This window comes from Palaemon carinicauda, chromosome 8 (genome assembly GCF_036898095.1).
Source record: "Palaemon carinicauda isolate YSFRI2023 chromosome 8, ASM3689809v2, whole genome shotgun sequence".
In the NCBI taxonomy this organism is placed as follows: Eukaryota; Metazoa; Arthropoda; class Malacostraca; order Decapoda; family Palaemonidae; genus Palaemon; species Palaemon carinicauda.
Window position 1 is genome coordinate 40,198,097 of NC_090732.1, and position 23,993 is coordinate 40,222,089.

General features: G+C 34.4%; 1 protein-coding gene across 8 annotated transcripts in view; it reads left to right on the top strand.

Annotated features, from left to right (window-relative positions):
• LOC137645716 (transformer-2 protein homolog beta-like) overlaps positions 1-23,993 on the top strand; it is a 234,101-nt gene that overhangs the window by 128,546 nt on the left and 81,562 nt on the right. For 3 of the 8 annotated variants that reach the window (XR_011045342.1, XM_068378594.1, XM_068378595.1), the window contains exons 4-5: positions 1,635-1,788; positions 1,900-2,076. Coding sequence is in view for 3 of the 8 variants with exons in the window: in XM_068378594.1 (XP_068234695.1) it covers positions 1,635-1,788; positions 1,900-2,076 (331 nt within the window). In the remaining 5 variants the exon portion in view is untranslated. Of the gene's footprint in view, positions 1-1,634; positions 1,789-1,899; positions 2,077-3,279; positions 4,792-16,046; positions 16,203-20,736; positions 20,949-23,993 lie in introns of those variants that run through there. The other 5 variants (XR_011045338.1, XR_011045341.1, XR_011045339.1 and 2 more) reach the window with 4 other exon arrangements.

A 23,993-nucleotide genomic window follows, 5' to 3' on the forward strand; every position in this document is an offset into this window, starting at 1 on the left:
AGAGAGAGCGAGAGAGAGAGAGAGAGAGAGAGAGGGGGGGGTGTTTAAATGTAACAAACCTGGGGGGGGGTTTAAATGTAATAAACAAAAAAATATGATAGGTTATAACACATTGGTGCTTATGTAATATCAACTGTATAGATGGTTTAAATAAGTTAAGAAATGGTATAAACAATACTTCGTACGCGCATATGCTTGAGACCGGCAGCTAGACGTCAGCTGATCTGATCACAGCCTAAAGTAAAACAAAAAGAAGTCAACAATACTCTATTTTTAAAACACACCCGAAATTTAAAAACAAAAGTACACGCATTCTTAATGTGCAATTAACTATTTAAAGAGTAGCAATTTTCTAGAATAAAATGATGTTTCCCCAAAAAATAGTGGTTTGCTGATGAAATCGGATGCCGTATTTAATGAAAAAAGTCCGCGAAGTCGTGAATCCCCGATGGTCGAACCGCGAAGTAGCGAGGGCTCACTGTATTAAAAAAAAACAATGTATCTGAGCTATGGTTAAAAATATGATCGAGTTAGAGGAAAGGGTATGTTTATGCTTGATAGAAATGTACCTCTCTACAGTAAGGGTAACATTAATAAAATATAGTATGTACAGTATATTTCGTATATGTACAGTGTTGTAATGTACTTATATTATAATAGTGTGTTAACTGGTGTTCATAAGCTACATTCTATATATTTTTATGGAAAAGGCATTAAAACTATTTTTGTAATATTTTATTTTTCCTTGTATCCTTTCCTCACTGGGCTATTTTCCCTGTTGGGGCCCCTGGGCTTATAGCATCCTGCTTTTCCAACTAGGGTTGTAGCTTAGCAATTAATAATAATAATAATAATAAAGTGATTCTAAACTGTTTATGACAATATTTCTCGTTATTACACATTTTAAATAGTAAAATAAGCATTTTTAAATTATATTTTAAGTATTCACAAATATGTCCTATTCGCGTGGGCATCCGGTCCCTAACCCTCGTGACACGGGATGGGTTAACCGTAGTGGCTATGGCCTTCTAAATTTTTTTTAACCAAATTAAGTTAAGATTTTTTTTCTCTATTTTAAATATCATTGGAAATATAATCTGGAGCCCTATAACTGTTTTTGAGATGATTCCTATCAAACTTTTAATACTACTGCATCTGTATTTCTATTATTGTTGTACATTTCAAATTTTTATTAACCTATATCTTTCTTTCACTGACAGACATCTCACCTGTGTCAGTGTGTGGAAGTCAGCTGTATAAACATCAGGGAAGGTTGATAAAAATAGAATTTTATTATTTTTTATTTCTATACTTACCTTATGTTCATGTATATGTTCATGTATGTATGCATGAGTCTCCTTGCTTATTTGTGATTTCAAGGAATAGAGAAAAGTGAAGGTTGGGAAACTACCGTGCTACTTATTAACCTCTAGATTTTCTAATTACATGACTTGGTTTGTATCTTTTGAAAGGAAAGAAAAAGAATTTTTTTTTATTTTATAAAATTTTAATGTGTAAAACTATAAACCAAGCTTTTGGAGTAGAAGCAATATGAACATCAGGTGAGTACTGTATGTAAATGAAAATTTTGTAACTAAAATTCTGTTTTTTATCTGTAAAATTTTTAATTTCAGATGTGGATACAAGAAAGAGGGATCTCGAACGGGTTTTTGAGAAGTATGGCCGTTTAAGGGAAATCTGGATGGCACGCAACCCTCCTTGTTTTGCATTTGTAGTGTATGCTCATCAGAGGGATGCTGATAAAGCATTAAAGGAGACAGATGGCATGTAAGTTGATGTGCATGGTGAGTTTAGAACATGATGTGGATATACTTGTGTGAAAAGTCATTTTGTTAGCAAGTGTTTACCCTTAATCTTTATTATTTCTTAAAATTTCAGTATGATTGGTCATTGTCGTATTAAAGTGACACAGGCACGTCCTAGGGTCCGCGGAGGCCGCATGAGAGGTGGCTATGACCCTAACTTAAGATGTTATCAATGTGGTGAGCTGGGTCATTTTTCAAGAAATTGCACAGACACAAAATTTGGATATAAACGACCTCCAACTCCACCAGGGTGAGTTACTGCTTGTCTAGTTTTGTTTTTACTGAACCATCAGTTGCTTTTGATTTCAGTCGGTAGGTAAAAACAAAAAAAATATCATGTGGTTATCTCTTCAATTCTCTTACGGTTAATAGAAGTAGACAGTATAGTAATGGAAGTTGCCCCTTTTGAGTAGGGTAGGATTATCATCATCATCTGCTTCATTCATTATGGACAATCACCATTCTTCAAGATGATATTTCATCAGTAGTTCATATGGCACTAGCAATCATGATATTATTACTGATTTTTTCTTTCATCATATCTCTACTATTTTTTTATTAGGATTTGTTGGTATGGGTCCCTCTCCTTATGTCTGTTCAGCCAACTTTAATGAATAATTTTTTATGTTTATTTTTAGCTTTAAAAAGTTAATGAGCACAATTATTTTACCTATTGTCATAGTATTGATATAGTTTCCCTAATTCTGAAACATTACTTCAATGCAGGCTTTAAAACTGAATTGAATATAATGTTTTAGTATAGTGTATTGTGCTGAAATACATTTATGAAGAGAGAAACTACAGTATATTTCTTTTTCAAATTACAAGACTCCTTGAAAACAAGCTTTATTATTTTTTAAATAATGTTTCCTATTTATTCAGTGGATGTCTTGTTACTCTAACATAGCCTGTGCAGATTTATTTGTTTATATGGTAGGTACTTGTGGTGGTCAAGTTACTGTGTTACAGGTACTATGAAAGCCATTACACTGTAATATTCCTTAATTGGGGGTTATTGACAGAATAACTCATTTTTAACCATCCCCATTACCCGTTTACTGTTTGAAAGTTTGATATGAAAAATACTACCAGAGCATTGTGCACTGTAATATCATTTTTATATATAATAGCAAGATTAGATTTCCATAAATATCTGCCAAGTACCATGCCTTGGCTTGAAAGTCCCATGCCGTGGCTGGAAGGTATCAGTTTAGTGTACCAATGTTCAAATTCTTGAGCTGTACTGTGTATAAACATCTGTACTTAAGTAAGAATAGGCCTAGAAAAGAGTAATTGAAAAAGAATTGGCAGCCATTGCTGTTATATTTTAACATTCAAAAGTTCCTACAGTTATTTACATACTGTAATACTGATTATAAACAATTAACATATGACATACAAATGTATATGATTTAATTATTATGAAATTAGCCGCGATAATTTCCATCCACAGTGAGGGACGTTCGAGCCGACAGTAGGCTACACACCTGGTGGTATTTTCCTGCTGATTGCCACAAAAAATCAACTCTATTAAAGTGTAAAGAAGATGTGAGATTTTCATACTAATTCCCAATCATCACTTTTTCTCTTCTAAACTTTATTTATATATACAGTATATAAAAAAATTAAGTCATGAGAGGGCTGTTTTTGATTTGAAGAACTTAAAAGGCATTCAATATTTAAAAAAAATATAAGAATATATAAAAATGTGATCATTTTAATATTTCACTAATTACATTTTTCTTTAACATTCTCTGCTGTAGAGTATGCAACACTCAATAAATTTGTGAAAAAGTATATACAATGTAGATTTAATGATTTAATGCTAGTCTAACAACCTGAAAATTATGTTGTCCGGAGGGATAGGACACATAAATGCTGTATTTACTCTTCAAAACAAGAGTGGTGCTATACCATACTTTTCAAAGCCCCAAATTTGACATTTTAAAGATTTTTCCAGCCATAATAAAGTTATCAAACCCCAGTCAGTTGTTTCAGTACAACGAAGAGTTATTGCACATGCAAAATTTCAGTGAAAGAAAGAATAAGAGGGAGATTCATAGCACATTCTTAGCTCATAATTTGCATTTGTATACCTCATAATGCAGTACAGTAGCTTGATTTCATGTTCATGGGATCAAATCATTTTGGTCATTATGAAGTTATCAATTCCAAACAAGTTGTTTTGATTAAAAAATAAAAATATTACTGTATGTGCAGAATTTGGTATAGGAGAGACAGAGTGTGATTACTTATACCTTTTACCATGTAGTTTATAATTTTTTTTTTCAATATTTTTTTTGTGTACTCTAAATAACTTAGCATAAATTGTAATGTTACTCTTTGAAGTATTTTTTACTTTTGTTATAAATAACTAAAGGGGTGAAGATTTGACTGTGATATGTTTGTCTTCAAGATATTTCCTGTAAATTATGTTTCTGTACCACATTTTATAGGAAGGCAATGGTTCCCACTACTCCCATTACATAATTTTAAGTGTATCTTGGATATATACCCATTCATATCACCTAGAAGTACGATTAACCACCAGATTATTAAACATACAGTTGAACATTCGATGAATAGCTTCTCAGTATGCAATATACATGGGTTGGTTGAAATATCCTATTGCTGTGGGAGATGCTGCACTGTTTCTGGACAAGCATGGTTCACTTTCTCAACTGAATACCTGTAGTTTCTATTGTAATAGGACAATTTTATTCAGTTTCTCCTGCAGTTCAGAATATTTAAGATACAACAAAGATCTTGATTTTTAGTGTTTCTGGAAGAGCCGTGATGTAAAACATTACATAATAAAGGTCCCCTATCCAACAGATCAAATGCCTTGTTCGTGAATTAGTTACACAGATTTGATATTAATGTTGAATAAAGTTGGGACCCCACACTGGGAAGGGATTAAAGAAAATAAAGATTGAGGTAATGCATCCAATTCTGCTGTAAGTATGACGCAGATCATTATTAAACATTTTCTTGAATGAATGTAACATCAGTAAAGTTCACATAAAATTACTTTTGTGAATTGTAAAATGATGAAACCAATAGTAACAAATTAAAGAAAACTAAGCCACCTTTTATGATTATAGCAGTCATTACCCCAAAGAGAAAGCTATGTAAAAGTAGCATAAAATTTTGGAGAACTGGTACTGTCCTTTGGCTAATGGATACCAAGTGTGCACTCTTAATGGCCAGTTCCTATTTGTAGACAAGGCAGTGCGATTTTAACCTCCAAACGTATTCATAGCAGGTGTCTAATATTAGACACAAGTCCCTTGAAGAAATTTTTGTTAAACCTTGACTTTTTCAAAATCTCAAGCTTTTACATAAAGTTGTTGTGAAATATCAAATAAGGTCTATCAATGTTTTTTCCTTTTTTCAAGAACAAAAGTTTTGAACTGGCTCTGTATGGGTATTTTTTTTAGTTCAGCATGCTGGTTATGCTTTTTTAATAAAGCAAATGTATGAATGATGAATCCATGTAAATTATCCTGCAGTGTTATGATAGGGAAGACGTTTCTTTTTACACTTGCCTGCTGTTGTTGCTTAGTTCCTGTATGTACAGTACTAGTGAGAATAGTAAATTGTCATTTTTAAGAGATTTTCTATGTTGAAGGATAAATATTAATTGATGTTATGGAAGTATAAATTGATCGTTGAACAAGGAAGGCTTTTTTTTTTACTGATATTTGTTGCTCAGTTATATTTTTTGTGATATTCATAGATTTTCTAACATTTTGTAAGGCATTGTATGATGGAAAATAGACAGATGGAAGCTTGAATAGGAATTAAAGGAACATGAATTATGGTTGAATGTATAAATTATTCCCTGGCCTTTTATTGTGTATTATGAACTTGACCATCACAATAATAATTATCTCTTAACTGATTTTGATGTGACCATATTCTCCCTTAACTTCATCAGAATAAGTTGGTTAGGATGGTTGAAGTGATGTATAAAAGAACAAGGACTGCTGTATTCAAAGCTTGTGGCTTGACATAAATGGTTGACGTTGTGTTGGCTTACATTGAATTACGGCATTAGGAATGAGACGGTAAGGGATTGTTAGATGTAGATTATCTGTTGAATAAGGCAGACAAGAAGAATTTCATTTAGTAAGAGTGGCAGGAATCTGTTGAATTGGGTTGGTATGAAGGTAAATGTAAGTAAACAAGATTATGGTGTCTACTAAGCAGTGAGTGGATAGGATAATTATACTAGATAGAATAGGCCTAGAGGGAAAACAGGTACTTTAATCCTGGAGAGATGGTCGAAAGATGAGGTTGAAAATAGAATGGAAGTTACTATGGAGAAATTGTTGGAGTTGGCAGGTGGAATTGTGCCATAAAATGTTCAAATACTTTGATAATCAAGGTATGTTATACTGTAATCAATGGTGACGCATGCTTCAGAAATGTGGGTACTAAGAAGAAAGGAGGAACGTATGGTAGAGCAATCAGAAAATAGGGTGTTGAGGTTAGTTTTCATGATGCCTATGCGTGAGAGGCTTAAAAAAAAGTAAGAGATTAGGAGTATTGCTGGAATGGTAAAGAGTAGATATTAGATAAAAGGGCCAAGATTGCAGTAGTATGGATGTGTAGTAGGGATGTAATAGTAGAGACTGAAGAGGATTGTGGTGGAAGGTGGAGAGGGGAGGCAAAGGATTAGATGGCAAGGTAAAGCGGAGAAGATTTTTTTGGGGGAAGATACTTTTGACTATAATAGTTAATCAAGGAAATCTACCCTTTAGGTTAGGAATAGTAGTGGAGGAATGAAATTTGTGTAGGCTCGCAGGCCGTTATCAAAGGTTCCTTATCTTAGACAACATCAATAGTTGGAGTTATGTGGGAATATTTTGACATGGAAGATATAATCATAGATTGTAATATTTAAAACAAGATAGAAATGAATATGCATTTAATTGGATGTCAATGAGAAAGCTAGGTTCATTTTTACAGTTTGGTTCATAATGAGCCAGTGATTCAAAACAATTATTCCAGGAATTGGAGTATTAAAAAGTGATTATTGAATTCATTCATTACTATACTGAATTGTATTTTGGATTCGCATAACGTTAAAATTCATTCATCATGCACAATCCTTATTGAAACTATGTAAAATTGAGTTCCTCCTCAATCAGTTACTCATAGCAAACCAACCCTATTATGTTTCCGATTGAGAAAGTTTGTTCCTTGGAATACTGTGTTGTCATGTGTACAATATGTAGAAAGTGTAAACTGCTAATACAGGTACACTGCCAGTATTCCTCTACCTTTAGTTTCAAAACCTTACGGGATTAGTGATTTGGCCAGACTAAGATATATCATTTATCAATAGCTAGTTAAACATCTCATTTTACCTGACTCAATAATTATTTACTACTTTTGTAGTTTAAGAATAGTAGACTTAAAAAGTTGAAGGAATAGCCAATGAATAAGATTACATACATACATACATATACCAAAGGCACTTCCCCCAATTTTGGGGGGTAGCCGACATCAACAATGAAACAAAACAAAAAAGGGGACCTCTACTCTCTACGTTCTTTCAGCCTAACCAGGGACTCAGCCGAGTTCAGCTGGTACTGCTAGGGTGCCACAGCCCAACCTCCCACATTATCCACCACAGATGAAGCTTCATAATGCTGAAAATTACAATTTGTCAATTTGTCAGCTGATCTTTTATGTTGTATTTGATGCATATGCATAAAAGCCATTTGTTCCTACGCATATAAAAACTTCTGAGTCCTATACTCCTAAGTCAATTGGCTATTATCAGAAAGAAAAAGTGCATAAATGGCAACCATGTGTGGTTATTAGTCAACTCGCTGATAGGTGGTGCACTTGTGCCTCTGTGAGGCTGAATCACTACCTCTGGCCCCCATCAGCAATGAGTGGTTTTACAAGTAGTATGTGGACTTACCCCACCCTTGAAGGCCACCCATGTGAAACCATCTTGTGCTGGGACGAGGTAGATCTGCAACTTTTATGCCCAAACCGCCTTGGTAAGTGGTGTTCACTTGACTCTCCTCGGAAATTTTGCAGGGAGTGGCCGCTCGCCACTTCTTCCTCTATTGAAAGCAAGAAACGGAAACCTCTCCATACGACGCCCGATCTCTCTTTCTGACCCTCCTTTAGCAGAGTTCCTAGTTCCCTGTGACCCTGGTAACAGAATGACAGTCATAATATCAGTAATTGTCAGATTAGTGAAACCTTTGTCAATATTTTGTCTCAAGGGGCATAGCGAACATGAATCGCTTCCTGATAGTGATTCTTTGGCTTAGGCCCCAGTACAGCCGAAACTTGACCCTATACAATTGTCTTTAGTTCTGGACTATACCAATCTGCACAGATCGCCATCTCTGCCCACGAACTTGCTCAGTGGTGAACATTACGCTTTTGTTTCAGATTTTCTTAGCCTAGAAGATTTCTTACTTTTGGAAGATTTACCCATAAAACTAGAAAATTTTTCCCCATTCTCATCCGAGAATACCTTCTTGCTTGGCAAATGATAATGCCATCTCCCCTCTTGCAAGGTGCTTACTTTTCCCTGCCTCGTATACACTGTTCCGGGTTGCCTCTTATACTGATGCGCCGATGGCATCACTATTCTCCACAGAAAAGTTCACTAGGTCTGCCCAAGAAATGTACAGTTGTGTCCACGACAAATTCTACTTTACAGGTTTGTCCGATTTGTCAAAATACAAAGTCTGCATCCCCTTTCCAGTATCGATTTGGGAATGTGAAAGTTGATAACCGTTTCAACAACGTTTAAACTCCGCACAACCATATGTATTGACGTGCCTACATGTGTATGTCCTGAGATTGCAGAACACTCCGTCATCTCTCCCACAACCTAAACACCCCACCATCTTATCACACATTTGCTTGGATACACAACATTATCGTGCTGTGACCCTCACATGTGTCTGTACTGACATGCCCCATGAACCTGCACCTGTTTCAATGTCAGTTAATACAGTACCCAAATTGCTTCCAGCTCACAAGTTCCCACTCATTCATAACCTATCCCTTCTTATAGACAAAATAATCCTGTGAAACCTAATATTTACAGGTCTGCAGAAACAAATATTAATGACAAACAGGATGATACTGTTTGGGAAGATATGAATTCAAAGAGTTGTCAGAATTATGAAAAATCTTATGCAACATGCATATCAAACTACCTGAACGACGGTGCCAGAGGTTAATATCTAGATCAGGAATAAGAAATTTAATGGACTGTAAGTTACTGTTCAACAAATAAGATGAGTCAGCACCTGAAGACCGGACAGGAGAATATACCCGAAACATGGTACAAAGAAAGAATTTAAAACACTTGATTACCAAATATCTTGAAAGAACTTCTAAAGCCAATTTTTTGTACAATTGAAGAAGACAGACTGAATGCATGTCTCAAAGGTAAATTTTTATAAAAAAAAAAATCAACCCTAAAAGTTTAAGTGAAGCAAAGTTAAAAAAAAACACATATCAATCCTGAGATCTGGATGTTAAGGAGTCACTGTCCTCAACCTATTTACAATCGTGCTTTGAGTATAATTAGGGTCCAATTTCATGTCCAATAATGTTCACCAATTTGGCAGCCCAATATTTACATTCAGGAGGTGGAATTGATGCAGATTAGCATCATCTGCATATGCAACAATTTTGTTTTATAGGCCAAACACCATGTTGTGTATTATTATTATTAGAATTATCACTAGCTAAACTATAACTCTAGTTGGAAAAGCAAGATGCTATAAGCCCAAGGGTTCCAACAGGGAAAAATAGTATGAAAAGTAATTGGCCAAGAACACACCCCTGAGGAACATCACCTCACATTTCTATGCTCACCATGGTACCCATCAACAACCACCCTCTGTGATCAATTGGTTAAAATTCAATAATAATGTGAAGAAAAGACTCTACTACTCTCAACTGTGTGCGTTTGAAAACAAGCGCCGCATGATTAACGCAGTCAAAGGCTGTACTAAAATCAAGGCCAATCACATGAACTTGCCAACCAAAATCAAGGGACTTCCTTACAGCATTGGAGATTGTAAGAAGGGCAGTACATGCTCCAAGGTCCCTATGAAATCCAGATTTCAAACTAGAGAACAGATGATTACCTTCATCTTACCTATTTAGATGTTTTGTCAAAAGATATTAAAAAACTAAATATGAGAGTTATGGAAATTGGGTGATGATTAGCTGGACTTGAGCTACACCAAATACCTGTACATTTACATAATGGAGTAATATTACCAGTTCTCCAACAAGTGCTGAAAGAACCTCTTCTTGCTAACGTGGAAAATAACATATAACTTAGATGATCAAATAGAAAAGGAAAAAACCATTTGTGTCTACACCTCCGTGAGAGTCAGTGAGACTAGTCTTTGAGCTGTCTGTCATTCCCTCGCTAGTGTGGCCTTTCAGCGACAACTAAGGAATTTGGCATTCCTTAAACTACAGCAATGTGAACCAAAGGAATTTGTTATTCCTTGGATATCACTGGTTCTCCACCTGAGCGATGTTTTGCTGCCTCTTCGTTTCCACGCATGGACATCTTCCAAAGCGCCAAAACCCTCCCACATGCCAAGACCTGTTTCAAGTGTGTTCCAGCTTGTGAATACTCTGGCAGCAACAATCTTTTTATTGAGGTAAGCGAACACCCAAGACCGGGTCTTTGATCATCACCATCTTTATACAGTATTCATTTTTTATTAAAGTGACCTCAGGGAGGGTACCTTGGCACTTGTGAAAAGGAGCACTGCATCCATTTAGCAGGACTTAAGGTGTCCCTCAATGGTCGAAGACAGCTCTGAGCTTCCTTAAGAAACTTTGGATAAGATTAATTCCTAGATCTCCTGTCAGGCGAGTTCTCTTCGTACAGCCAATCTAGCTAGATCTTGCCTCCCACACTCTCGATAATGGAGATTCTGCTTATCAGAAATCTTGAAATCATCTCTCTTACCCATCAGTCCTACAGTAGATGTGCTTATGGCATGGACCCCCTTGGAGAGAGACTAGTATGAGATCACAATCTCTGCTGACAGGGAAACTGCATCCATGGCCAGCCTCCAAGCGACCTCCGGGATCGACCAGTGTTCCAGGGCAGTCGCTTACTTTGTCACAACCTAGGATTTGGTAAATTCCGAGATATTATTGAAGTACGCCAACTTAGTCCTTCAGGTGCAAAGGTTGGGACCTTGGCACATCAGTCAGTGAACCAGTGGGCTAATGAGGTCTTGAAGAGGAGGGATTTTATTGCCCCACACTTTGTCAAGCTTGTTGGGCAAGAGGAGCCATTGTACCAGAGGAACACTCCAAAGCTGGAGACTGCTGTTCCTCTTGCAGAAGGACGGGGTGTTGGCGATAGAAAAAGGGAAGAAAATGAGCCATGACTCCCTTATCTAATGTGCTGTTACCTTTAACGACCTAATCCCTTCAAAGACAATGGCAGTGAAAACTTGAAACCCCACCATGATTTTGAGTGTCACCAAAGAAAACTCTGGCAACCTCCAGAGCTCAATCTGCTCCTCCAACTATTTCCTCCTCAAAGAAAGGCGTGGACGATACTCCACCTTTTCTTCTCCAACCTGGCCATTCCAGGAGTGGTAGAAGTAGAAGGGGATGCTGAAGTCAGCACTTCCCTTTTCCAGCGGCCATGAGTAAGGGGATGCCTGTCAAGCCATTGAGTAATGTGGCAGTGTAATGGAGCACAGCAAGGAGTGGTGGAAGTCTTTTTGGACAGATATCACCTACCTCGCACTAACTCTCGCACACCATTGGCCTTCCACTCTTGCCTTATGAAATAGCCAAAATCTCTGGCCCTAGCGGCTGAATTGGAAGGGATGGAGGAGGCAAATGCTCTTAAATTGGTCCAAGATGGTTCTCCAGTCTTCTACAGTCAATTCTTCTTGGTGGAAAATTCAAATGCGATCTGGAGAAAAGTCATTTACCTCCTATTTTGAACAAGTTTCTTTTGCAGGTACCACTCAAGATGTACTGCGCTGTCTGCCATCAGGAAAGAAAATTTCGGACTTTCACTAGACCTGAACGATATGTGCTTATAGATACCCATCCATCTGTACTTCAGAAAGTATCTCCGCTTCATCCTTCGACGAATAATGAACCAGTTTAAAATTCTGTGCTTCAAACTGTCTACCACTCCCCAATTATTTATGGTAGTAAAGGTATCTACTTAGGTCCACTTGAATGAGATTTGTTTCTTGAGGTATCTGGTGATTGGTTGATGCTGCTCTCTTCAAGGAGTCAGTTGCTCAAGGATTGGTACTGACTTCTTTCCATTTGCCAGAACCTGGGGAATGTGGTCAATTGAGAAAAGTCTAGTCTTGCTCCCTTGCCGAGGATAGTGTACATGGGTATTCAGGTAGACATTGTATTATCGACAGTCTCAGAGAGGTTAGGTATCTGTTCCTTCTGTGTCCTGTGGGACATTTTCCCTCTGAAGACTTGATCTATGTTCCTCACAGAAGTTTCCACCGTCAATCGCTTCAGTTGTTTCTGAAGCATCACTAATCCGAAATCAACGATATCTCCCTCACCACCTTGTCCAAATGGAGCAGGAAGTATGGGACAGCCCTCTCTGATGGCTGAAGGACGAAAATTAAAGGAGTGAACAACAGCATCTAAGTAGGGGGTTTGCACACACCCGAGCCATCTCAGGGGTGTGGTCCACAAAATAAGAATACATACAGATCAAACAGCTGGAAATGCAAGCTTTCCAACAATTTGGTAGGACATGCTGTAGCGTTGATGTGTGACAATGATATAATAGTGGCATACGCCAACACTTGGAGACCGGTGTTTTACAGATCTTTTGCGTGTTGACAAAGCAGTGCCCACCTCAGCAGTAGAAAAGACTATAGAGCTATTGGCGATGTTCATTTCTGGCAAGAAGAATGGAAGAATGTTTTATTAGACACTTCTCAGGTGCTTGAGCCAGGTTGTAGGCTTGGAGTGGTCCCTAGATTCTCATTATTCGGAAACAGATGTTTGATACTTTGTCCCAAGCTGTTCCATATAATGTGTTTAAAAATTCTTGCATTATCTTTGCTCTTTCTTCTTCTAACTCATGAAACATCACCGCTGCATCTGTACAATCACACAACTAGTATCAACATTTAAAATTATCAGAAAACTTTTAAATATCCAGCCTGAAGGTTATAGATGCCAGGCCACTGGTCATTTCCAAGATTGAATTATATGTTGCAGTAGTAACTTGGTTTGGCTTGTACTTCATTCAGTTGTGAAGTCAGGTCTACATAATTGTCTTCAATAATTTCAACAAACAGTGTCTGCCCAAGCTAGTAAATATACATAGGAGACAAACTTCAAGTACACACACACATACACACACACACACACACACACTCTCTCTCTCTCTCTCTCTCTCTCTCTCTCTCTCTCTCTCTCTCTCTCTCTCTCTCTCTCTCTCATGTATATATATGTATATTTTATGATAGTATGCAACATGCTTATGCTAATAACATTCAAAAAATCATATAGATATTGCAATAAGGTTGTAATTCACGTACAGTATTTTCTAGCTTGTATTACCAAGAGTTTCTCATGAAAGTAAAACTTAAATTTTAAAGAAAATTTTTATATTTACAAAAAATCTCTACCAAAATATTTGCATATAGTAATTGGGTAAAGGTATTAATGTATGTTATTTTAGACAATTGGGTCAGCAAAATAGGTGGGTCTACTGACCTCTTGCAAAAATTCCAAACTGGCAAAGGTTTTGCATATGCTCTCCATTTCAGTGCCTTGAAGAATTTCAGTATATAGTACTAGTATTCATAAAGGTTCTGAAAACAAATCATCACGTTGCTAGAGCACATTTCTCGTGTATCTGAGCCACTAAACATTTATGAAGAATAGCTTCCTCTGCCAGCAGGGTTAGCTGTATCTTCCATACCTTGTCATACCTACCTTCTTCACTTTTGGATCCAACATCAAACTTTTCACTTTAATACAAGTTTAGCAAGTAAATCTTTAGCCTTATTACTTACGGATTTTATATAAGAACAGACCTTTGGGTTAGCCTGGTATATTTAAAGGGGGTTGGTGATACCATAATGCCTCTTCATAATTTAAGATTATACTGCGAGCTTAAAGTTTAGAGTGCTTAAATTCTCCCTGATGTTTTCTCAAAAAACTTTAATAAACTAATGTAATGAAACAAAAGAATCATCTTTATTTTATGTAAATTCTTGGAAAAAAAATATATTGATAAAAAAGTTGCAATAAAAAAATTCTTTACATGCATTAAAACTTAAAATTGTTTTACTTGAAATTCTCAATGATTTTTAGAAGTTCATTTAAATAGGATGTAATTTTTCTTCCAAAGAATTCAGGAAAACTAATTTTTTGCGACTACTCAATTAAGTTATTTTCTATTGTTAGGTACTTCACAGTAGGATATTGATTGGAATTGTTGAAATGAATAAGTACTTCTCCACAGTATGCATATATCTATAGAGATCATACAGTAGTTGCCTTCAACTACAGCAGTATTCTTTTTCTGAATTTTAGAAAATCTGAAAACTTTTAGTGTACCAAATAAGGAAGCATAGCTATTCATTCAGTTATTTAGATATTCTATATATATTTTAGGTATTTACTATTTATTATTATACTGTATTATATTGAAGTCATCTGATCTCATATGATATAAAAAGTTTTGATACATATACAGTATATAGATTTTTATGAAAATTGTAAACAAAATTTTTATGGCTCTATTGTTCAAAGGAATATCCTATTATATAGTGAATCATCCACTTTAAAGTAGGAAAAGGTAGTAAGAAGGATAATGAAATTATATCTTGAGATTAGGAGATATGGCTGCTTTACTATTTGAAGTTTTTTATAACTTTATCTTTATGTCCTTTATATAGTTTTCTTGAATATAACACTCCATTTTCATCCAACATTCTAAAGTAAACAATTGGCAACTTGTATGCTTGGAAAGTTTTATCCAGTTATATCCAAGACATCCCTCTCATAAGAGTTTTATATCCATCCAAGAAGAAACATTGTATCCAGGTATTTTTTTTATTATAGAGCCTATGGAAGTTTGTAAGGTAGTGGTTTCAAAATCAGAAATTTTAATTGGAAAGAATTATGTCCACTAGTACTTTAATGGAAGCCATTCATGGGTGAAAATCCAAATATTTTTATTAAAAAGTTTGTTCACAGTATTTAAAAAGAAAATTATATTCAAAGACTTGAATTATATTTGCAAAGAAATTATCTTTTTCTATTGGACTTCTACTATATTTGGGGGGGGGTAATTGGGAACGTTATTTATATCAAGTTTTAAATGTCATTTACTGTTTTTATTGCGAGTATTCATAAGTCATCGTATGCAAAGTTTTGAAGAAAAAATTGTAGTTTCTTGACTATCTACATAACAAAAATACATATGGTTAATTGTAATTGTGTCATATGTGACTGTGTTTACATTATCAAAGCAAACATCCTAATAGTGCAGTATTCATTATTACTAACATTTTTAATCCAAGCTAATTCCCTGAGCCCAGTTCTATGGATATTATCATTAATTATGTACGACATTCAAACAGTCACTATATCCGTTTGGAAAAAAGAAAAACTGCTTAACGTAGAAGTGCCCATTATTGTTTACCCCCACTTTTAGGAACTGTTTTATGCACTGCTGACAATATGCTTTACCTTTACTGTTGTTGAAGATTCTACTCCATACAGTCATTTTTTTCATTGAACATGTTTGTAAAACTAATAGGTCACTTACCATGTAAATGGTGATGTCCAATCAGTTATCTTTAAGTTAATGGAACTCTTATATGCTTGAAAGGTATTTTGAATGTAATTTTACACTGGTAAGAAAAAGGGCACTTTCTCCCTTTAGTCTGTTTACATATGTTTACCCTAAAGATATGAATGTTGTAAAACATTACTTATGTTTTTTTTTTTTCTTAATAGAATTGTGGTATTAATAATTAATGAAACTTAATGTATCTCTTTATTTTGAATTAATATTTGGAAATATACTGTAGTTTGAGATTCAGTTAAATATTTAAAGTCATGCCTGTAATGAAGTTTTGATCTCAGAGGAGTGGATGTAGAGATAGGGTAAGGGTGTAAGAGCCTGTGAAATGGGCTGCGCTAGTAAACAACCTTGCTCTGCCATAGGATGTGTTATGGTTTGGTATTGTGGTCATGTGGTTGGGTTATTGGTGCGGTGGGGAGAGGCGCCTCCAGAGTGCCTTGAGAAGCGTGATGATGGCACAACTGCGGTGGCACTTCCGCGCTTAACTCTGCACGTAAGTCTACCACGCCATCTCTTAGGTGAGAACTCATGCCTAACATATTCCAGCGATCCTATGGTGGGAACCTAGGCTGAACACAGTGATATCATTAACACTAAAGCACACACAACACCTATTGGTTTCTTGATATTAAAGGAAAATGCTGAGAAATTTTAAATTTCATTTCAATTGAATTTAGGCTAATATAAAATTAGATTGAGGATTTATTCATATGCAAGAATGAATTTTGAAAATTCCTATTTAACCAAATACATTTGTTAACAGAATTTTTTTAATAATTTGAAATTTGGGTAGTTTTTTTTTTTTTTATTTACCATAAATGCCATTGTACAGTATAAGCAGATTTCAAAAATTCTGAGGGATATGTAAGATAAGGAGACCTCCAAAATGAGGAACTGGTGTCCATTTGACTTTGATAAGCTTTATTATTTCTATGAGATTCCCCTGATGTTCATATTGTTTTCCTCCAGAAGCTTGTTTTATCAAAGTTTATCAAAAAAATTCCCCCCCCCCTTTTTTTTTTCCTTCAAAAGAAACATTCCCCCAGTAAAGAAACAAGACAATCTAGCGTTTAATTGTAAGTACCATGCTAGCAGGTACCCATTCTTTAGTTTTCTTCTTCACACCTCTTGTCTCAAGACGTACAGTAGATTTCCCTCTACAGATTATAAGTCTTATTGCATATTAATACTTACTCCTTTAGTTAACATTTCTTCACAGGAAAAGCACTGGATTTTAAATAACTGTTGTGACAAGTATATTATCTCACGGTTCCTCTCATGGATTGTGTTTCTATGATATCCCACGGTTCTTCTTAGGAATTATATTCCAATATAGTGTTTATGGAACCATAGAGTATAAACTGCACACCAGTAAAGCTTCTACATTACAAACAAAATGACTGCAGTCCGTTGTTCAAAACTACCAAGGAAAGTAATTTGTAGTTCACTGGGAATTTTTTCTTTTTTTTCTTTTACAATATAACAATGACATGCCAATTCTCGCTTACCATCCAAGTTAGTGATCAACCAGCTAAGGTTTTAACGTATTTAACTTCCCTTGTCAATCTCAAAGGCCAGTGACCCTTCTCTTTAGAGCAGTTAATCTCGCTTGCTGCCAGCCTAGTTGCTTACTGTAACTTAAGTCAGGTCTAATCATAATTACTTAAGTGTTCCATCAGTAATGGTTCTGAATGTTCACTGCAACTTCCATAGTCAATTTCCTTTTGTGGGAGTCAATTTTTTTTATCACTATATTCCTTTTGTCGTTAAAGCTTTGCATCACCGCATGCCTAGTCACTATATGATATGAAGATTGTGAGGCAGAAGACTGAGTTTGGTAGGTGGATCCTTATATGCCACCTATCACTAAAGTAACAAGTCTTTAAACAGTAAGAGGTGAGGTTGAATATCATAAATGCTCTCAAATTTTATTGTTGTTAGTGATATATCACATCAGCTGGTTAGTTGAATCACGTTATCACTCTGGATGACAGTGCAATTTTGTTCACTTACAAGCTCGACCACTAGTTCTTCGTGGGTTTACTTTAGTGTTGTAAATATTACACTCTTGTTTTTATTATCCATATGAGTTTGGCTTTATAAATGACTTAAATAATATATAGGAAACTATTTATTACTTGAAAAACTATAGTTGATAATAAAAAGGTTTATTCTTAAATTATATACACTGAAAAACGTTGAAAAACAACAAAAATCCCTTGAAAACTTTTAATAACGACAAAAAACAATATTCCATGGAAGGGGGCCCGGGTTGCCATTACATAGGTACCGTTATGGCAAAGGCACAGGAAGATTATAATATATATAAGCCTCTTTTGTGATTTATGATCATGAGAGAGGTTCTTATAAATGAATAGAACGTTAATGATTTTTTTTTCGTAATTTGAATATACATGCCAACCTGCCTCCCTGCTTACTTGTGATGTCAAGGAATAGGAATACTTTTGACTTTGGAACTAAAGAATTGGAAACTCTTAGTGTCCTACTGCTAGATTGTCTTGTTATTTTCATATGGGCTATGTATCATTCGAAAGGAAATAAAATGGGAAAATTTGGTGGTAAAGTTGATAAAACAAGCTTCTGTAGAAAAACATAAAATGAACATCAGGTGAGAAAATTAATATAATTTTTCTTTAAATTCTGATTTTTTTTTTTTTTTTACAAACTCAATGTTCTTAACATTATTCATATGCTACACAGAAATATGAATTGTGTACTATGATAGCTTCAATAGTTTTTTTAGTAATTTGGTTAAATTGATAATGTTTGGCATTGAAATATTACAGAAATTCAAGTTTATAACATGGGGTACAGTATAATCAAATAAATGTCAAACGAAGGCCACAGTAGTTTGTTAAGCCTTAATGCTGGGTTAAATATATTGTTTACTACTCATCAGTTTTACTGATAACTCAGAAGAGAGAAAAATGTATTCCAGGTTATTTTTGGAGGTCTTGAAAATAATGAAAAGCAAGTTGCTGTGGATTAGAAATTATAGGAGTAACAAAACAGGTAAACAAAACTTGAGGACTTATGAATACTTATTTGCACTTGTTGTTATTAGAATTTTTTTTAGAAAGTAAATATTAAAAAAATAATTCATAGATAAATGTAACTAGGACTGAGCAAGTTACAGTAGTAATCTAGTGCAATTTACACTGATTAGTAATAGTACATTGTGTGTAACAAATTGAATTTAATAGGAAACATCCCAATTGTGTTGTATTACTCAAATAGAATTTAATGGTATGTAAAACATGCAGTTATTAAACAAGTGCACATCATAAGACTCCATAATTTAGCTGCAAATGCTGTGTTTGATGATGAACACTGTTAATGCTGGAATTAAACAGCTGCATTGAATAGTTTTCCGGCAATAATTATGATATATTTATTGACATTCCTTTTTCAACCATGAAAAATAAACTTACTTAGGTAATTAAATATGTAAAACTTTTATTTACACAAGTTTTGTATTGGTAAAAGTGTAGTTTGTTCTAATTTATATACTACAGTATAGTAGTTTAGAAATATTTGTTCTTTCCTTAAACCAAGAACTTTATTCTTGCCATATTCTCCAACCAACCCTCAGGATTTTTGTATTTTATGTTTAAGTATAGACTTAACATTGGCATGAATGATTTACATTACTGTACAGTATTGACCAATGAAAGCATTTAGTTGTATTAGGAGTTTTAAACTTGATCAAAGCAATGAAGATAAAGAATTAATTCAATTTCCCTTATATATTTATTAACTATGAAAATGATCAAAACAAAACAGAAAAAGGATTGTGTTTATTAAAGAGTGAAGTTAAATGGAATTTTACTTATACTGTATAATGTAGCAATTTTCATCCTTAATGAAGAGGTTACATGTAAGTAAAATAGTCAATGCTTAAGTATATGTATTTCTGTGTAACAGGTTATTTGTAGACTTTTATTTAGAATTTTATTTTACCTGGTTTTCATTGTATTTCTCGGTATTTTCTCATTTGATAGGGCCAATAAGTTATAACTTAAAGGTTGGTTTAGCAAAGCTTAGGTGGAGTCAAATAGTTAATTACTGAGTGTTCCTTGTCAGACAGGAAATTTGATGGGACTGCACATAATTACATCTGATTATACCGAGTAAAAATAAGATGCTAACGTAATGAGAAATAACAAATAAAGATCAAGAAGTAGCAGTTCTAGGAAAGGTAAAGACAAATTAGATGCTCAAGTGAATGTAATAGTTTGACAGCCATCCATCAAAGGAATAGTTAAACCAACATGTTAAATTATAACTGCTCATGTGTAACTTCATACTACAGTACACGAAGCCTTCTCTTTATAATTATTTACACTCCAAGAAAGGGTGGGCTCATTTTGGATTTAAAGTACAATATTGAATTTATAAAACTTTGGGGTTTGATAATTCTTACAAGTAGGTTTTATTTGAAAAAAAATATTTTGCCAAATTACAAAACTTAATAGTTACTCTAAATTACTTATGATTATACTGTATATACAATGACTCTAATTGCTGAGCTATTTAGTTATATATTTGATATTGTCATATCTTAACAATAAGTGTAATGACTGTAGTTTCATGTAATTCAAAGAAAACCTTGTAGTATGGGGAAATTTTCGAGTATTGACTTGAAACTAGATAACATACATGTTTAAATAGAAAATATACTGGATACTCAAAGTTTTCATTATTATTTGATAGTATAATGAAATAGGATTCTGTTTTTCCTTGTCAATAGCAGAACTTTAAAGTAGAATTTTGTTTGGTTTTCTTTAGTTCATTTTTTTTAATCTGAAGTTTTCAGTAAAACATTGGCTTTTGTCATAATTCGAAGGTGCATTGGAGTTACTGCTAATAAGTTTTAAGGAAAATAGCATTTTATCTTGTTTCATGATTAGTCCAAGACTAATTAGTAAACATTGCCATCATCATGGGTACTTGTGTAAAAATGGTGTTTTGTCTTTAGTTATCAAGTAGTTACTGGTTCCCAGAATGCTCATATATGCTGATATATTTCAGAGGTGTGAGATATGGTTGGTTCTGCAGCAATGGGGTTAAGCTGGAGTCTAGTAGATTGTTGTAACTGTTGTCCACGTAGGGTGTGATGTGCGATGGCAAAGCACTCAACAAACTGTGTGTGAGGTGGACTCCACGTTTATGGTGTGTGGTGGTGATGATGATGATGATGATGATGGTGGTGATGATGACAAAGCGCTCTCTGTCTACATTAGGTGTGATGATGGTAACAGTTAACAGTTACTTCACATAGTGATGTGATGTATTCTGAAGAAATCTTCACTAATGAGTGAAGTGACGTAAAGACTAAATTCTATAATTCATCCCTTTCAGGTTATTCTTAAGGTTGATTATGGTACTTTACTGATAGTAAAATTTAATACCTGGCCGTACTTATCCTTTTGTGTTGCAGCTATTACTAGGCAGCTGTTTAACTTGTGGTGTAGAATTACAAGTAGAATCTACATTTACTTCTCAAAGGAAGTTAGAGCAAATTTTTACCTTGTCATTTATGCTTTTCAGGTAATATATTAGGTGGTGGTTAGTAAGATATTTTTTTTTGTTTAAAACATTGGTGAGCTTCTCAGAAAATGTTTAATGACTTATAAATTTTTACCAGGCTGGCTTTTAGTTTCCAGTTTCATGGGTAGTACTGTAGAATTAGTACACCTCTTTCATGTAAACTGTGATCCCTAACTACTGCACCCCAGTTTGACTTAGTATGTTTTGGGGTTATTTGGATATTCAAGGTAAGCAAGGTAAACAACCAAACAGTCTAGAATACTATATCGCTCTTTAAGGGAATGGTAATTTGAGTGATTCTCTTCATTCTTTCCTTGGAATGAAAGCTACTGTTATGACTGTTGTTTGTATATAATGAAAAATAGTTAGTTTTGGTGAATCTTAATAATTTGAATTATTTATATATGGTTTTAAATTCTTGTTCTGTAATTGGACAACAAAACAACTATTGGCAGAAAGTGTCCCAGTTAATTTCTCTATTTGTTAAAACATTTTAATTTTTTTCGTGAAACTGGGGATATTATTCACTTGTTTTGCTTTTGATGTATAATTAGTTGTTTTAAATGTGTCGTATGCAAAGTTCATATTTTCACAGCTTAAGAAATTGTTCCGTCTTTAGTTTAGCGGTTGATGTCCTCTTTCATATCTGGATCATATAGTTTTATTAGGTGAATTTTTCCTGTGCTTTTATTTGCTGCATTGCTGGAATTTTAGCAATTTCAAGATAGCAGTAATGCTACTGATATTTTTGTAAGTGGCAGTGTATATGTTCTTAGTTGTCTGAGAGAGTAAATAAGATTTTAGTTAGGTGTTTAGTGTTTGTGGTTAATTGAACAATGTTTTAGAAAGTTTAGTGTAGCAGTGCCTTTTTGTGTATGCATGTGAGGTCATAACCAAAACCAAAATTTTTTTATATCAAAACAGGTCTTTTAGTCAATTCAGCAGTTTGACACAGGTTTCAGCTTTAAATAATAGGTTTTAGTTCATTTTTTTTTTATTGAAAACCCAAGGTATGGGTATATGGCGTTACTTCAAGCTAATATTTTATATTAGGACTTTAGGATTATATGGAATTTTTCACTCTTACATGCATGTTATATTCAAGTTTTTAAACTTCACGCCTAATCATTATTGAGGATATATACTGTACTATGCTCTATCTTAAAATTTTATTAGTTCTGAGGATTTAAGGAAGTTTTCAGATGTAATTACTTTTTGTGCTGAATAATCCCTGTAAGTATGGAGATATTTTCAGTTGGTACATGTTTCCCTGATTTAGACCAAATAGGGTGTCAGTCTCTCCTAATGAGTGATCTCTATTCTCCACTTTCTGAGTTTATTATTTTTAGAGCAATACCCTGGTATTGTTTACAATATCCCTTTGTTTGATTATTGCTTGATTAAGGGCTGGTTTTAAATGGTATCTTTACCCTAATTCCACAAAGGGAGTTTCCTGAGTTTCTTGAATTGCATGTGTTTAACGTTAATTTTAATTTTAGCATTGCTCCACAACTCTATCATTATTTAAACCAGCATTCAAACGCGGTAAGTATATTACTCTTTTGTAGATGTAGAGGGAATCCTTGGTGGATGCTCAACCTTCCAGGGGACACGTGAAAGTAAGCAAGATATTTGGTAAGCAAAAGACAGGTTTTTCTTGGGTTACACTTTTCATTTGCCATTAAAACAATCAAGTAGGAAGGATAAGGATAGCAATGCTCCTAGTATTTGATATGGAAATTATTTATCTGAAAAAAATGCCCCTATCTCTATCCTTTCTCTCACTAAACATGAAATGGTTATAAGATTAGCTTGTATTCCTCTTTATTATCCTGAAAAAGTTAGATAAAACCAGTTCTGCCAAAAAAAAAATAAAGTGCCATGTATGGTGTACAGTATTCTAAATATTCAGCCGATTTTATTGGCAGTTTAACTTTTGATAGTATTTAAGTTGTTGACTGGAAAATGCTCTAACAAGCTTCATCCCTGAATTTGACCATGCTATAATTATTATTATTATGTACTAGAGAAGTATTGTAATAAAGTTGTGCTAGGCAGTACAACTGGGACAAGTTCTGTCTTGACCACCCATAAAGGAAAATATGAATTCAACAGTACTTAACGTGAAAACATAAGAGTAACATTTAGAAATGTTAGTACTGTAATTTACACCCCCCCCCCCCCCCCCGTTTATCTTTTTTAAAATTTTCTGTGGTAAATATGATTGAATACCCACTATATCCCAAGAAGTGTTGAACAGTATGCAAGAGACGAGGAAGAGGAATTAAGAAGAAAAATCAAATACTGTATCAAGAATGTTAAAATATTCCATATTCATCTTAATTCAAGTACTGTAAATTGGTCCATGGTCCCCCTTGCTAATTATATTTGGATCAAGCAGTTCTTTATATTCATCTATTTAAAGTTAAGAGAAAAAAGATGGGTTTACAGAGAAATAAATTTTCTGTGCTTTTGGACATTCAAACTTTACCATATATTAGCTTCTGGTTTGGTACGTCCTGTCAAGGAAGGATTGAACTTTCTCCTGTTGAAAGCAGATTATGTTAGCGAGTCTTAACAACATTTAAAAAATGTGTGATGAACATGAATTTTTTGCGCAGACAGGGCATATTTTTATGGGGTACCAATTTGATATTTTTCTATCTACTGTACCTATATTGACATTCGGTATTGTACCTAACTAAAGAATAATGTTAAAAAGAAACTGAAGATTTTAT